This window comes from Hyperolius riggenbachi, chromosome 7 (assembly GCF_040937935.1).
Source record: "Hyperolius riggenbachi isolate aHypRig1 chromosome 7, aHypRig1.pri, whole genome shotgun sequence".
NCBI lineage: Eukaryota > Metazoa > Chordata > Amphibia > Anura > Hyperoliidae > Hyperolius > Hyperolius riggenbachi.
The window spans coordinates 284,251,342-284,269,387 of NC_090652.1; the positions used below are offsets into that span (position 1 = coordinate 284,251,342).

The 18,046-nt window shown below is 41.8% G+C and overlaps 1 protein-coding gene across 6 annotated transcripts in view; it reads left to right on the plus strand.

Moving 5' to 3' along the window:
• The window catches only part of LRP1B (LDL receptor related protein 1B), a 2,031,260-nt gene that overhangs the window by 376,648 nt on the left and 1,636,566 nt on the right, over nt 1-18,046 (plus strand). For all 6 annotated transcript variants that reach the window (XM_068245873.1, XM_068245875.1, XM_068245874.1 and 3 more), the window contains exon 2: nt 4,302-4,430. In XM_068245873.1, coding sequence (XP_068101974.1) covers nt 4,302-4,430 — 129 coding nt within the window. The remainder of the gene's footprint in view (nt 1-4,301; nt 4,431-18,046) is intronic.

The following is an 18,046-nucleotide window of genomic DNA, read 5'->3' on the forward strand; positions in this document are numbered from 1 at the left end:
CAAAAGCGTTAGCACTTGAGCGTTTTGCTGAAATCACCGGCAAAACGATCTAGTGTGAATGGTCCCTTATAGATTATTTGCCCGTTGCAAACTCTTTCCTCTCCCTGATTTACATTCTGAAATGTATCCCTGGTGGTGACACCTTTAGTTCTGCCAGGTGATCTGTACATACGGAATGTTCCTTACTGAGAGTTCTATACACAGACTGAGATATTGTTTGCTTTGCAGTTGGAAAAAGCCGTTATTACCCACAATACAATGAGGTTTACAGGCAGCAAAATGTCAGGACCATGGTCATGACATCACACTGTGCGAGGGGTTTCACCACAATATCAGCCACACAGATTCCCCTTCCCGGATGATCTATTCGAGAAAAGGTAAAGATTTCTCATAGAAAAGGGGGTATCGGCTACTGATTATAATGAGGTTCATTCCTGGGTTACAGTTCCTCTTTAAAGTGTATCAAGTTTTATTCTTAGTGATACTGAATAAGTAATTGATAAACTTTCAGGCGTTAGTCTAGTTTAGGGGACCCAGCAGGAAACCTCATAGTAAACAATTCATCTAGGTAGGATTGTTCACAACATGAAGATTCCAAATGTCTGTTTGTAGCCCATATGCAGCCACATCTATTTCAGCAACTGTCAGTACACCTGGGACAGAGACAAAGCTTGTTTTGTTCTATGGAGAGAGAGGATGTGTGCCAGTGTGACCTGCAGGGGGCACAACAGTAGTGGTCAGATGTGTAGTATCCAGCTTGGCAGATTGCTGGAGGAGATTTTGCCAAGATCAGGTAACTTCTGTACTTAGAGGTGTATCTAGAGGGGTGCAGGCATGACTCGTGCAATAGGCACCACAGCACCATGGATGCCATGGCTGCCCCCTCCTACATCTCTCACTACATATAATGTGGGGGGGGGTTAATTATACACCTGTCACTACACATATTGGAGGGCGACTTATATTGGGGACACCTCTCTCTACCTATACTGTGTGGATACTTGGGGGAGGGAGAGGTACTTATACTGGGGGACACCTGCCAAACCTAAACTAGGGGGATTTACTTATACTGGGTGACCCCTCTCATTACCTATACTGGGGGAACACCTCTCACTACTTATGTGTAAGAAGGCTACCTATACTGGGGAGACAGCTCTAACTACATATACTGGGAGGGCAACCTAAACTGGGGGCTACCTATACTGGGTGAATTACAGCTGGCTACCTATACTGGGGTGCTACCTCTGGTTAATTATACTTGGGGGCTAACTCTAGCAACCTATACTTGGGGCCTGATTCACAAAGCGGTGATAACTCCGTTATCACGCCTAAAAGACTTTAGGCGTGGTAACCTTTGCACTAGCAAAGTTATCACCGCTTTCTGCTGTAACTCGTGCGAAGCTCCTGCGCGCAAAGTCCCATAGGGCTTAATGGGCGCTGCGCGCGAAGCGCGGCGCACATGCGCCTGCGTGATTGTGCGCGCAAAACTTTGCGCACGGGAGCTTCGCGCGAGTTGCTTCAGATCACGCCTAAACTGGGTTTAGGCGTGATAAGGGGCTTTTCACAGGCGTGCAAACACTTTGCACCGCTTTGTGAATCAGGCCCTTGGTGTGTGTGTGTGGGGGGTACTTATACTAGAGGGACTTGCATCATTGCAAGAAAAGTAGCTGTTATTATGGAGCAAGGTGGTCTGACCGAGGGGTGTGTGTGTGTGGAGGGGTGGGGGGGGGGGGGGCGGCACAAGTTTTAGGTGGTGATAAATATATAGCATCATTGGTTGATCGTCTAGTTCAGGGGAACCAGCAGGAAATGTCATAGGGAGTAGGGATCAGCTATCCAATCACAGCACCCTCTACAGCCCTAAGCATAGTGATTGGTCGAGCAGTCTGGGCATAGTTTACTACAACCTACCTGAAACCTAGAAGCTTAAGAAGTTGCTGTCCACCCAATCACGTTAGAACAATTTCCCAATGATATATCCTGCTGGGTCCCTTAAACTAGACTAGCTCTAGAGGATGGTGAATGAGAATTTAGTAATTCTGGCTTGCATGCAATTGTAATTAGGAATGCTCATTTAGATTTTTCGGGAATTAAAATTTCTGCATTTCTAATCGGAAATTGTATTTCTGATGGATTTCTGATCTGCAATCGGAAAACAGAACTCCGAAATCGGATTTCTGTGGAAATACTGCATTCTCAGAAATTCGAGGAATCGGTAATTGGCATTGTTGGATGATCGGAGTTTCTGCAGAATCGGAAATTGGCATTACTGACCATTCCTAATTTTGATGTAAATTGTATGCAGCCTATATTATATTATTATTATTATTATTATCAAAAGCACTCACTGCAATTTTTTATTAGCCCAATTTGCATATAATTTGCATTAACGTTGCATGCAAGTCAGAAGGAATTGACTCTCATTAGTCTTCTGTCTTGATTGCACGTGTATTCCTTTGATAAGGATTGCAGTTTTCCTGTATAGAAGCGGCACTGTGAGTTTTTACTGGATAGCAAGGCTTCTGTACTTTTCGTGGTAGTTACTTTGTATAATTCAAGGAATTCAGTTTGGAACGGAATGCTCTCAGGGTGCAATAACTGAGATTTGTGGGCACACTTCCTATAGGTTGCCAAGGCAAGGACACTTTAAATCCTGAAAATAATTTTCTGTTTGGTAGTTTTACGAGAGTTTAGTTGAACATTTGTGATCCTCTTGCTCGATATCGCGCCATTTGTCATTTCCCAAAACCCCATTTTGGGAACGCTTCTCTCTCAATCCCCATCACGGATTCAGAGAACTTGGTATTTTATACGTGGGCTGCAACTTCTGATTACTTTGTTAAATAATGACCTTGAGATGTATTTTAAAGACTGTTTTCTTTCAATGGATTTATGATATTCGGCTGAAAATATGAGCGGTGAAAAGGAAGAAAAGTATATTTGGTTTAATACGTCTTTCTAAAGAATAGTCTTCCTTACCCAGGGCCATTTTTTGATGTCAGTCCTCCAACTTCTATTAAGAAAATAACAAAAATAATATGCTAGGTCGTTTCGGCTTGACCTTCCCTCGCAAAAACTTGGATTTTTTGTACTTATTTGCGCAAATTATTCGGCATTAAAATGGGAATTTATATAACCTACATTTTTTTTAAATCGTTTTAAAGGTATACTGTAGGCATTTATTTAGGAAAGGGTTCTTTACAGTAAGAGTGATTAAGATGTGGAATGCATTGCCACAGGAAGTCGTTATGGCAAACTCTATACCTGCATTTAAAGGGGGCTTAGATGCTTTCCTTGCGTTGAAAGACATCCATGGCTACAATTACTAGGTAATGCCTAATGATGTTGATCCAGGGATTTTATCTGATTGCCATCTGGAGTCGGGAAAGAATTTTTCCCTTTAGGGGCTAATTGGACCATGCCTTGTAAGGGTTTTTTCGCCTTCCTCTGGATCAACAGGGATATGTGAGGGAGCAGGCTGGTGTTGTACTTTATGCTGGTTGAACTCGATGGACGTGTGTCTTTTTTCAGCCAAAATAACTATGTAACTATGTAACTATGTAATGCCGAAAATTAAAGTTGTACTCCACCTATGTTGAGGGATAAAAACAATACTTCTCAAATCTACATGTATTGCAAGGAGTTGAGTTTATAACAAATTACTGTCTGTGTGTTAGCTGTCTGTAATGACCAAATACTTACTGGGGGAGGGTTTAGGGAGTCTTGAGCAATCGATGTTGGCAGTGGTACCCACAATTAGATAAAACAGAGTTAAAAACAGCTAAAAATAGTAAAATAGAGGTAGCTTACCTCAATAATGACAGTTCAAACAAATATGAATTTTAATACACACACAAGCAATGCGTTTTGCTGGTCTGCGCCCGCTTCCTTAGGTCACTTCCTCCCTGAGGTGCTCCGTACCTGGTTTTGACAGAACTCTGGCACTTTATTTGGCCTGAGGAAGAGGGCGCAGAACTGCAAAACGCATTGCCTGTGTTTATTCAAATTCATATTTATATGAACTTGTCATTATTGAAGTGAGCCTCCTCTATTTTTAGCTGCTTTTAACTCCCTTCTATCTACTTCTGCGTGCCTCTTTCCCCCTTTATGTTGATCTGATGCCCTAAGCTTAGGACACTGTATGTGAAAAGTAGAGGAGTTGGATTTTAGGAGTGCGATCCTCAAGTTTTATTTACAAATAGGTGGATATCTGGTTTTTAGTTTAGGTTTGCTTTAAGTCCTACTTTTGTGATATATTATACCTAAATATCATTTTAAGCTTTGTTTTATATGTTTTACAGTTTCAGAGCCACAGCTGTGTGATCCGGGCGAGTTCCTTTGTCACGACAATGTCACGTGTGTGTCACAGAGCTGGTTGTGTGACGGAGAATTGGACTGCCCTGACAACTCAGACGAGTCACCAGAACGTTGTAAGTGACCTCTTTCTTACAAGCAGTTCAACAGGAATGATGAGTTAAAATTTCACATCCTATACCATAAAACCTAACTGTCTCTGCGTCATCCTCTTTCCCTGTCTGTGTGTCCGTGTTTTTTTGTATTGCGCATGTGCGCAGTACAGTCAACTATTGGGACAGGAGGACGGGCCAGGGAGCAGGATGGGCAGGGGGCGGGAGCGCGCGCACTGACTGGCAGCGGTGGCACGTGCAGAGACCTAGAGCATGTTTTTAAACGGGCTTATGTCAACTAGTAGTTAATAATTTTGCAGCAAAATGTATTTACCGTGCAAAATCGTAATGTGAAATGTCAGAATATTGCAAAATTATTTTGTGTGTAATTATGATCCGTAATTTGGCAATGACATGTAATTTCGCATAAATATAACTTTCTAAAGCCTACAGACTTCATGCATTTGTGCAAAATGCAAAAATGTGTTTCCTGATATGCAAAAAGCTGTTTCTTTCTACTCCAGACACACCAACGCATTCACGCAAAAATGTGCTTTCTCATGTGTGAAACTTTGTTTTCTCATGACTAACAAACCTCAAACCTGAGGTGAAGAAAAAACTTTTGATATGATGAATTGTATGTGTAGTACGGATAACGAATAGAACATTAGTAGCAAATATACTAACATTGCATCATTCTGTCACATTTGCAGTTTACAAATCAAACTGTGTATTTTAAACTATAAAACAAATCAGAAATAATGACCCTTTGAACTTTTCCTGCAGTAAAACCTTATCACAACTTGTCTCACGGTTTCAAGCTCAGAGAAGCTTTTTTGCATAGATATCAACTAAAGCTTAACTCTTCCTGTACTGGAAACAATTTGAAACTCTATTCTTTGCTACTAATATTCTATTTCTTAGCTTTACTATACATACAATTCATTATCTCATAAGTTTATTTCCACTTCAAGTTTGCTTTAAGAACATTTTGAGGACTGTGTTTTTACATGGTTTATTAATATGTCATGAGTAACTATCTCTGTACTTGTAATGAATTGTATTATATTATTGTAAAATATATCACTTTTATTGGTATTATGGGATGTTCCGGTTTATACATTGTGAATGTATTACTCCAGTAAACCCTATGTCTGGTTTGCATACAAGGTCTTCTGCTACTATAAGTAGGTGGAGTCTAAATGGTATAAGAGCTCCATGCTATGACCACTATCCCATCTTCATCTTGTCAGGTGATTGAGACCAACTAAAAAGGCGGATCTCTGTTCCACCTATAGCCCTGCTAAAATACAGAGTGTTAGATGTTGAAAAGGGGCAAGTGCATGAGGTACAGTTATCCTTTATGCTTCTCTCTGCATTATTTTACTTATGAGACCTTGTGAGAGTAAAACATGTTGCTGTAAGGCAGCGACAGTCTGCTGTTTCAGGTTCCTGCCCCTTTTTCAAGCCGCCCAGTGACAGTCTGCTGTTTCAGGCTCCTGCCCTTTTTCGAGCTGCCCAGTGACAGTCTGCTGTTTCGGGCTCCTGGGCGGCTTGAAAAAGGGCTTGGGCCCGAAACAGCAGACTGTCGCTGCTTTATAGCAACATCTTTTAATCTTTGTACTAATAAAGTTTTGATGACTGTCAGAAACTGTGTAGACTTCAATCAATGTATTGACTGAGGGGATCCTAGCAGTACCCAGGAGGAAGGTCCAACATGTCTCATCCCTCGAAGTGGGTCTTGGCCACTGAGTGCGGTCCCTCCTATTTACATTTTGGAATTTCATACTATATTTACATATTTATTTATATATTACATATTTACTTGGAAGCCGTTCCTCCTTCCCCGAATTCTTACATCCTCCTCCTCTCCTCTCCTCTCCACACCCCATTTTGTCCCAGTACTTGTACAACTTACACTGCGCAGCCACGGCAAGCTCCGGTGACCATTTTAGATGTGGAATGAGAGCCTAACCCGGGCAATGGGGTCGGGAGCCGACCGGGGGTCTGGATAAGAGTGGGCGACCTGGCGCAAGTAAACGGAGGGCATGGATCATGCCATCCTCCGTGGATACTAAATAAACACAGGTACTGAACTTTGTGCTTTAAAGGACACCTGAGAGGTATACGGAGGCTGACTGTTTTATTCCCTTTTAAACAATGCACATTGCCCGGCTGTCCTGCTGATCCTTTGCCTCTAATACTATTAGCCATAGACCCTGAAGGAGCATGCAGATCAGATGTTTTAACAAAAATCTGATGATTAGCTGCATCCTGGTTTCAGGTGTGTGATGCAGATACTACTGATGACAGAGATCAGCAAGACAGCCAGGCAACTGGTATCATTGGAGGAAATATATATGGCAGCCACCATATCCCTCTCAGTTAAGGCACACTTTAAAGGGAACCTAAGGTAAGAGGAGTATAGAGGCTGACACACTTTCTTTTAAAACAATTTAAATGGCCTGGATTTCCTGCCGATGCTCTGCCTCAATACTTTCAGTCATAGACCCTAAACATGTATTCAGATCACGTGTTTCTGACTGGATTGGACACATGCGTGTTTCAGGTGTGTGATTCAAACATTACCGATGCCAGAAAGATCAGAAGGATGGCCAGGCAGCTGGTATTAGTTAAAGGACATCCAAGGTGAAAATAAACTGATGAGAAAAACAATTGTATCTGTTGTACTTCTCCTAAAAATGACTTTTTTTTTTTTAGATATCCCACAGTTTTATTTTATATTTAAATCTAGTTTTTAAGTCTTTACTGTTTCATTGTCTCTGCTCAATTGACACCTTTATTGACATATGCCAGAGCTCAGATCTATGAATTATTGACCATTTTGTATCTCTTTCCTGCTCTCGGAAGCCCTTTACTGACAGGAAAGTGTTTTATGGCTGCAATTACTTATCAGTGAGGGTTATGCTATAGTCTGACCCAGTCCGACCCGCTCCCGACCCTGACAAAAACTATCAATTACATACATGATGTTTAACTCTTTCAGGCAGAGAAAGGAAAAAAAAACACAGCCTAGTTATTTATGTGCTTGGCACTGTACATACACATGTCTATCTCATCATTTCACATGTCATCTCGGTTGTTCTTTAAAATGAAATTATTATGGCAGCCTCCATATGCTTCTCACTAGGGATGCTCAAATCCGAATTCGGGTGAATCCGGATAGTTGCTATCCGGATTTCACCCAGATACCGGTGCGGATCAAGCTTACCTGTCTGACGTCTTCTTTGGTCCGTCCCTCGGCGCCTCCCACAATGCATTCCACCCGGCGGTCACGTGAGTACAAACACTTTCTCCTTCCGGGTTGAAGGAGAAAGTGTTTGTAGTCACGTGATGCGCGTAGACCACATTGTGGGAGGTGCCGAGGGATGGACTGAAGAAGACTTCAGAGAGGTAAGCTTGACCCCCCGCCCACCCCGCACAGGTTTACTGTGGGAAATCTGGATAGCAACTATCCGGGTTTCACCCGAATTCGGATTTGAGCATCTCTACTTCTCGCCTCTTTTAAGACCCCTATTTACCTAGCTTTACAAAATGAGGAGGACAGTTTGAAACAGAACAGTGTTGTAAAGCTGGGATACGTAAAGCTTGGTTATGTCCTCCAGTACTGTCACTGTGCTAGTCTTGGCCACTACTTTCTGCCCATGTCAGATGGGAATCTTGCTTTTTGGAAACTCTTGAAATGACTTTACTGTGTATGCAGATGTTTGAGTGAAGTTTGACATTTGCTTCAGACATCAAAGGGTTATCACTGCCTATGTAGCACTCATGATTAACAAACATTCAGGCATTGTTATGGACTTTAGAGAGGTTGAGAGAAAGAAAAACACTGTATGGATAGAGACAGATTTCTCACGGACACGATGGCTGCTGTGCAAACAAAAGAAATGTGTAATATTGTGTTTGTAAAGGAAGCCTACAAATAGCTTTTTCTTGCAAAGCACAACTCTGAGTTCAGCTTCACTTTAATGGTAGCCAATTACTCCTATTTCAATACGGTAGGAAGATGTATTTTAATGGCCTGTTGCTTATTCTTGTTAATCTCTCTGAGTTTTATGAAAAACATGGATGGTATAATAACATTGCTCTTATATGTCATACGAAAGCTAATGGTGCTGTTTGGGCACAATGGAAATGGCTGTGAGAAGGCCATGCTACAAATCTGTCCCTGAAAAACATTTTCAAGGCATCAAGCAGAAAAAGAACAATTCTGAAAGCTTAGTGACCCCCATAGCAACCACACAGATATACCATTAATTGCTCTGGATGCAGTGAAAAAAATATCCTTCTAGGTTATGGTTCAGCGCAACAAGACATGCGCCATCTCTGCTATGAGAAGATCTCCGTTTTGTCAATATAAAGCTACATACTCACCACAAGACCGGGGAAGATGAATCAAAAGGGATACGCAGAGGGATGTAGCAATAGGGGTTGCAGAGGTTGCGACTGTATCAGGGCCCTTGGGTCAGAGGGGCCCCAGAGGGTCCTCCCTCAACTTCAGTATTAGCTGTCTATTGGTTCTGTGCTCATAATAATCACTTCTATATATACTTTAATTTGTAATAATCGTTAACAAACTGCTCCCCATTCCCTTCTTGTACTTCTGACACTGTAGGTTTTGGTGCGCCGTATCAATTGTTATGTATAGAGTGCTTGGGGGGGCCCATTGTAAAACTTGCACTGGGGCCCATAGCTCCTTAGCTACGCCACTGGATACACAGCACAGCGAGGAACGATCTGATGACTGATTGTTCCCCGAACCATCTGCCGCAATCGCATAGCAACAAGTGACGGGTGTGAACGCATTGTTGAAAGCTCGCAGTAATCAGTGGGGATCGGAACAACCATCTACGTTTGGATCTGTCATGATGGTCGTTCAAAGCAAACAATTATCCTGTGCAATCGCCTGTCGTTGAACATCATTTAGCAAACTTTTGTTAAGCGATGTTGCACAATATCATTAACATAAAACATTTTTAGTGGGTATGGGCCTTTAGTGTTACCACAATCTAATAGTTTCAAAGACAAAAAGTTAAATTAGGAGAATCGGTCACAGTCATCTGAATTTGCATTTAATGGCACTCCTATAATTTTTTGTTCCACCAATCCCAAATGTGTTTCATTGGATGCCATTGTCATTTGTGGGCAATCGATCCAGACATGTCGGTCAGCACGATTACCAAATATTTGATGGGAAATAAGCCAAAATGATTTTTGAGGTTACCAAGAACCTGAAAAGTGTTTTGTTGTATCACTTTATGATAGTTATGATAGTCTGAACAGTGCTTTTCCTAGTGATGATGACATTTGGTTGACTTTGCTTCCTTTCCGCATTTCATAACTTCTCTGTAAATCTTTTAATTTTGTCAAAATTTAAATGTTTCCAAAAATAATTTTAAGTAAAATTTTGGTTGTTGTATGGTATTTTTAGGCCCTTTTGAGGCTTGGCACACTTATGGCGTTGGGTCACACTGGATGACGTCACGTCATGCTTCAGTGAAGAAAGTAATTAAAGTCAATAGGTGACACAGGAATTTTAAATATGTTGGCCGTGGCAGGGCGGCCCGCATGCGCGCGGAACAATGGAGATACTCCCACTGAAGGGAATCTCAGTGACGTACTTCATATCCAACAGGGAGTACGTCACTGGATGAAGGTTGGCGAAGGGGGTGTGTGTGTGTCGGTGTGCTATGCCTATGACCCTGTTGGTGACTCTGCCGCAGGGTCATATGAATGACATGTTGTGCAATGCAATGGGGCGGAGCATTACACTGCAAATACAATGGTCAGAGTAAAATAGATCTCAAGGAAACTTGTTATAAATGGGCCCAGTTGTTGAGGAGGCTTCACTGTTCTATACGTGGCCTGATGTTTCTTCTTCTGAGTCTATTTCCTCTATCCGCAATTCTCCTAAACCTAATGCTATTCACCTTAATTCTCCTATCCTTTAGTGCATACAAATTTCATTGCAATGGCACCTCAATGCCCTTCATTTGAAATGCAGGTGTATTGTGTGCCGTGTCCGCAGGTAACGCACATGTGTAAATGCAGCATATTACTGTCTGATTACAGCTTTTATTATAACACACCTGCAGGGCTGGATTTCTGGAAAGGCCACAAAGGCCCCTTCCTTGGACGGCTGCAGTCCAAGGGGGCTCCTGGACATGAAATAGGGGCTCCTCCATAAAAAAAAAGGCTACAAATGGGGAGCAGCACATTAAAAGGCATGTTGATGTCTATGAGAGCTGTGCTTGAAAGAGAGGGGCTGCAGTACATGAATTATAGTATGTAGAAGAGGGGGCTGCACATCAAATGGGAGGGGCACCACTGCACTTGGAAGGGGAGCCCAAATATACTTGGCCTAGGGGCAAAAAATATAAACCTGGCCCTAATTCCTTTAACCTTAATTCTTGCCACTCTCCTATCCCTGGTTCTCCTATCCCTAATTACTCTAAATTCCATGCAACCTGGGACTGCGCTACTTGCATCAGAATTGGTAGGGAATCATTGGCCATCTACAGGCTGCATAAACTTTGCATTACATGTATATGCAATCCATAACTATTTTAATTATCTTTAGTTAGTGGTCATAATAACCCCATTTCTGCTAACCCATATTTTCCTATCCTTAACTTCCCTTTAACTCTATTTCTGTTAAAGTGACTCTGTAACAAAAATTACAACGTTTTTTCTACCATCCTACAAGTTCCTAAACCTATTCTAATCTGTTCTGGCTCACTGCAGCACTTTGTACTATCACGGTCTCTGTAATAAATCAATGTATCTTTCCCCTGTCAGACTTGTCGGCCTGTGTCTGGAAGGCTGCCAACTCTTCCGTGCTGGTCTGTTCCTCTATGCACACTCCAGTGTGTGTTTTATTTACATAAGCTAGCAGCGTCTCTGCTATCTTATCAGTGATAGAAGAGAGCTGGATAAAAATCCTCCTCTGTTAGGCTGTGAAAGTAGCTGGCTGACACATACTGAGGAATTACAAACACAGGCACAGGCAGAGCTGTCTGCAGGAAGCCTGTAATGTTCAGTGCATGAGAGAAGAAGGGGACAGAAGGTAAACACACAAATGATCTTTTGAGATTCAAAAGGAAGGCTGTATACAGCCTGCTTGTCTATGGATGTATTTTCTATGTGTGGACATATTGTACATCAATCTACTTCCTGTTTTGGTGGCCATTTTGTTTGTTTATAAACAAACTTTTAAAAACTGTTTTTGACTACTTTTAATGCGGCGAGGAGCGGCGAAATTGTGACAGAGGGTAATAGGAGATGTCCCCTAACGCACTGGTATGTTTACTTTTGTGCGATTTTAACAATACAGATTCTCTTTAAGTCCTATTCAAAGGACTTCACATTTTACCCATATTTAGGGCAAATCTGAAGGCACCCCTCCCTACTGGCCGCCCATGATGACCCTCTTCTTTGCAGCCATGCTCCCATCAGTGTATGAGTGCGGCCACACTGCGCAGGAATGTATAGGGTCCGCGCTTGCCCAATTTCACAAAGCCGGTCATGCACAGAGGGGACAATGCGGCCATGCTCACAGACAGAGGGGAGTGCAGCCATAATCAACCTAGTCAAAAATATCGACAAATATGTTCAAAGGGACCGGGCACAGGCAAAGAGGGATGCAAGAAATTTTGAGAAGCTGCTGGACTATCCAGAGGCTTACCTCTACTTGGGTAAGTATCTAGTTTTTGTTTTCTTTCCTTTTTTTTGTCAGTTTAGCTTTGCTTTAAGGAGGCAGCACGGTGACGTAGTGGTTAGCACTCTTACATACCTTGTGTCTGTGTGGGTTTCCTCTGAGCACCCTGGTTTCCTCACACATTCCCAAAGAATACAAATAAGTTAATTGACTTCCCCTTACATTGGTGATCGACTACAATACATACACTACATGATACATACATAGACATATGACTATGGCAGAATTAAATTGTGAACCCCTCTGAGGGACAGTTAACCACTTCAGGACCACAGGCTTTACCCCCCCCCCCCCCCCTTCCCCAAAAACCAGGCCATTTTTCACAAAAATGGCCACTGCAGCTTCAAGGCCTTGCTGCAGAGCTGCACAACACAGCACACAAGTGATTACCCCCCCCCCCTTTTCTCCCCACCAACAGAGCTTTCTGCTGGTGGGGTCTGATCACTCCCCAGATGCTTGTTTATTTTTTTATCAATATTTGTTTTATTGTTTTTTAAATAAATGTGGCTATTTTTTTATTTTTATACAAACCCCCATGACAGCCGATCACCTCCGAGCCCCCAGAGGGGACAGCCGTGTCACACGGCTGTCCCCAGTACAAGTGTTGCCTTCGATCACATCACTGTACGGGTAATTAGACGACAGTTTCGCCGTCTAACAGTCTCCGAGTGGCGCTCGCCGCTGGGAGACTGAAGGCTGAATGGGGCTCCGCCTACCAATCAGGAGATGCGCGTGCAGCGTACGCACGATCTCTTGCAAAAGCAAGCCCCAGGACTTTATGCCTATCAGCGCTAGGCGGTCCTGGGGCTGCCGCCACGGCCACACCCATCGGTGTGATGTGGTCCTTAGGTAGTTAAATGACAAGACAATATACTCTGTACAGCGCAACGGAAGTTGTCAGTGCTATATAAATACTGAATAATAATATTAATTTAAGGAGAATAAGTACACTAACATGAAATGTAAGGGCAGCTTTCTTTATTCTAACAATACCAGTTGCCTGGCTGTCTTGATGATCTGTTGGCTTCAGGAGTCGCTTACCTGAAACAAGCATGAAGATAGCGTGGTCACAACAAGGTCACAAATCCTCATTACCATATTCATTCCGGGTGAATTATTCAAAAGGTATTATAAGTGAAGGATTAGCATAAGCACCAGGCAACCAGCATAATATTCTTAAGAGAGTCCGTTATAACTCCTTCCATAATTTCTTTAATTACATGAGTGCATTGCTGGTAGTACAGCTGAGCCCGAAGTTCACCTGTCCAAGTTCAGATGCAGTTCATTTCACTTGTACTTTATAGAGGAACATTTTAAAGTTGACAGTTCATTAAAAAGTTTTGCTTAAACTTCACTACTGAACACAGCACAGCGCTGCAGTAACTTTATCACTACCTATCACACCTAAATGATCTATATATAGTTTTTTCAGGACAAAATAGGCTTTTTGTAGATTTTTTTTTCTTTTAGTAATTACCTCATTATCTATGCATTTTAAAGGAAAAATACAAATCCATAAAGTTTAATCTTAACAGTTTTATTTTACATTAAGACCACTTATTTTATTTGTCTATCTCTCCTGTTTACTAACCACTTAGTAAACAGGTGGCTGCAGCTGTAGTGCTTTGAGTCTGCCAGGAGAAAAGATAAGTGTAATATAAATGTTCTGTGTGTGGGTTCATCATGCAACAGGCACAGACTCTATACTTTTACTCACTGCTACCTCTCTCTTTTCCTGCAATGTTTATTTTACACGTTTAACCACTTCCCCTCAAAGGGTTTTTCCTCTTAAAAAAAAATAGCAATTTTCACCTGTCAGTACTCCTCCCATTCATTTGCCTATAACTTTATTACTACTTCACTACACAATGAAGCAATCTATATCTTGTTTTTTTCACCAACAATTAGGCTTTCTTTGGGGGGTACTTTTTGCTAAGAATTATTTCTCTAAAAGTGTTTTATTAGGAAAAAGAAGAAAAAATGGAAAAAAATATTATTTCTCAGTTTTCGGCCATTATAGATTTAAATTACATGCTACCGTAAATAAATCCACACATTTTTCTTGCCCATTTGTCCCAGTTATTGCAGCGTTTACAATTTTTCCCTAGTACAATGTATGGCGCCAATAAGTCATTTGGAAATAAGGTGCATTTGTTCAGTTTTGCGTCCATCCCTGATTACAAGCACATAATTTATAAAGTAATTTTAAAATGTATGTCAATAGGGTATATTGCTAAGTTCAGTCCATAAGGTAACTATTTATGTTTGTTTGTTTTTTTGTAAATTTTTTTATTTTTATTTTTTTCAGAAAAAAAAATTTCTAACTATTGGGGAGTGTGGGAGGTCAGGGGTTAATTTAAAAAGTAAAAATAAGGTACAATTAGGTTCTTTATTGAAAAAAAAATGCAGATGTAATTTTACTATTTGGCCACAAGATGTCCTCTCAGGTGTCTACCATATGCGTAGTATTACTACGCAAACAAGAAGCACTGTGTGGACACTCTTTGTGAATGGCGGCGCTGTCTCATAGATGGCTGCGGTCATTCACACCGGGACTTAGATCAAGGAATGGGAACTGTGTTCCTACTCATTGATCTAGCGGCTAATGTTCAGTGGCAGTAACAAGTGCTGTGGGTGAGCGGTAATGCATGGTGGGGAGGGACGTAGTAGCTATGCCCCTGCAAGCATTTTGCAGGGACGTAGTTACTCATCCCGTGGGAGGGGAAGTGGTTAATCTCTAGTCCTGCCTTTGAATTCTATGGGGAGGAGGAGGGTCTGTCATCTTCCTTTTTAACTCTGTATCTCAGAGATGAATTAACACTGTTATCTAGGATTTTGTAGAGAGGAGAGTGCAGTTACTTATTTTCATGTCTTCTCGTAGGAAGTGCACGTTGGAGAATTTCTCATGAAGCAGTTCACATGCTTCCCTTCATTCTCAGCAACTCCCAGTTGACTGCTTACTCTCCCCTCCCCCAGTCAGTCCTCTGAACCACTCACACTTTAGTCACATGGGCATGCAGATGAGATGGTGATTGCTTTGTTGTCCAAAACAGTGGACTATATCCATATGCCTTTTTCTCTAAAGTTTTCTCCTAGGTGTTTTCCCACCTTATTAATAAAATGCCATCAGCAAGCAATGCAATACTCAGAATAAGTTTGACTATATTTTTTTGCCCACCTTTAATTATATTTTTTTTTAAACTGCAGACTGCTGAAAAGTCATTTATTTAAACAGAAAATGAAAAATGATCTCCTAGGAAAAAACTCAGGAGAAAAAGTTAATTGTATAAGAGCCAATGCCTCTCAGTATGCAACTGCACCACATGTTAATTTGGGCTCTGAGAAAAGTCAGTAAGGAGCGCATTGGTAAATTGCTACTGATATGGTAGCATATTGGTGTCAATCCATCAAGCATTACCGCATTCGTTAATGCTGAAAACAGCTGAGTTTATGGAGCATTTAGTAAAATGTCAATTCATCAAGGCTGTTACTGCATGGCAAGCTGAAATTACCGAGTAGTGAGGTTGATTACTGACTTGTATGTTAAACACCTCAACACATGTCAGTAAATGTCAATTCATGAAGATGAGAGCATGTGGTAAAGCCAAGGAATATGTTTCCTAATTACCGGCAGCTCTTATCTGTCGAAAACCAGCTTTGATGCCTTCCGTGTGGATATCCCCATGCTTGACAGGAGCAGAGAGCCAGTAGGAACAGCCACTGTCTCCTGCAAGTCCCTGTGATAGGACGCGGTGCCTTCTCCAGAGGGTCCAGCTTTTCTACCCCCCAGACAGTGAGCAGAGAGATCTGAACAGAAGAGGCTTTGTTTGGCCATTTACCCCTTCAGGTTCCTGTTTGACGATGCAGAGGAGCTAGTTGTGAAATCACCTAAGAATGGTGTGTTAAATGTTTCTTGGAGTTTATCTAAGCTGTGGCAATTAAATAAAATGTTAAAGACTAATAGATTTAGAGCAAGCAGAGGCAGTATAGCAAACATGTACATTCTAAAGGGATGTGGGGATGCCTCTTATTATTATAATGCCCGCACTGCATGGAACACCATGTAACAACACAGAGACACTCCACACTGCTCTGCTGTTACTGAACAGGTTTTTGTGAATTGAAGCATAGTATTTCGGTAAACTACCAAACTTCTACCGCACCTGTAAAAATATTGATGAATTATCAAAAAAGTCTAAAATACCGAATGTGGTATTCTACCGACTTGTTTTTTTTTAATCTAACAGTCTTTGATGAACTGACGTCTTTGGGTTTGTGATTGTACTTTTGCTTGCGATTTTGGCATTTCCACCACTGACCAGATTTCCTTATCCATCCATTGTCTATTCTCTTGACCCCTCCCCCTCCAACATTGACCTATTCCTGATGCCTAGCCTACACCCTAATTTTCCTGATACCTTAGGCCCCGTTCACACTGCACGCATTTCCATCCGCGTTTCGGGAACGCGTGCAGGAGGCAGACACGCAGAACATCAGGCAGCGCATAGACTGCACTGTTTGATGTTCACACCATCGTTCCTGGACCTGTGTGGTCCAGGAACGCATGCTGCATGCATTTTTTCCCGAAACACATGGCTGACCCATTCGCTAAAGTGAATGGGATCAGCCACGCAACGCATACAAACGTGGATGGTTTGCGTTCATATGTGTTGTGTTCCGAACGCATGGCTCAGGTACACTTCAAGTATACAAAAAAAAAACTAGCAAAAAAATCTGAACAGTCCTGAAAATGATTGCAATGCCCAAAGGCAGCTGCAGTAGTTATACATTTGCTAATTGTAGCAGTTATGTGTGGTGAAAGTACATGATGGCTATCCTTCATACTGTGGCTGAGGCGTAAAGTCAGTAAAACAGATGAATGTAAAGAACATCGTTAAAAACACAGGTTTGCTTAGCATTGCTTAACAATACACATTTAAGTGGTAGTAGCGGCTGGAGAACACAGCAGTAACTGAATAGATTACTGAGCACAAATGACTAGAGAGAAGATGTTATTAAATTTTAATGTCCCCAGTTTGTGTCTGAGGAAAATGAGAATGTTTCCCGTTGAATGTCACCATGTTAATCATGCCGTATAAAGGAGAGAGAGTGACAAGAACAGAGCAAGTGAAGGATTTATAAAGTGTTGTGCGGCGGCATAAAAAGCTTTTTTTATTGGACGAAAAAAGCGAAAACTCTCCGAAGTTAATTGAAGAATATTGGCTAAGTTTAATAAGACAGATATTGAACTGGAGTCTGGATTCTGTTATTCTCACAGTTTGTCAGTGTGTCGGTAAGCTGAAATCCAGATGGTAATCTCAGGGAAAACTAGGCACTTGTCTATTGAAGCTCAGGTATGAACTCAGTGCTGGTCAGGGCAGGATCATCCACTAGGCAACCTAGGTAAGTGCCTGGGGCCAATTGGGTGTTAAGGACCCCATCTGCCACCTTCTCTGACCTCTCTCCACTTTAGCTTACCAAAAGGACTAAAATGGCGCAACAAATCTACTACATTGAGTAGGGCCCCATTACTTCGTAACGACGTCACCCATCGCTGATGATGATTCTTAAAGTGAACCCGAGATGAGTGATATGGAGGCTGCCATAATTCTTTCCTTTTAAACAATGTCAGTTGCCTGGCAGCCCAGCTGAACGATTTGGCTGCATTAGTGTCTAAAGTACACCAGAAACAAGCATGCAGCTAATCTTCTCAGATCTGACAATAATATCAGAAACATCTGATCTGCTGCATGCTTGTTCAGGGTCTATGGCTAAAAGTATTAGAGGCGCAGGATCAGCAGGACAGCCAGGCAACTGGTATTGCTTAAAAGGAAATAAATTAAATATGGCAGCCTCCATATCACTCTCACCTCGGATTCACTTTAAGGCTGTTGTGTTCTGA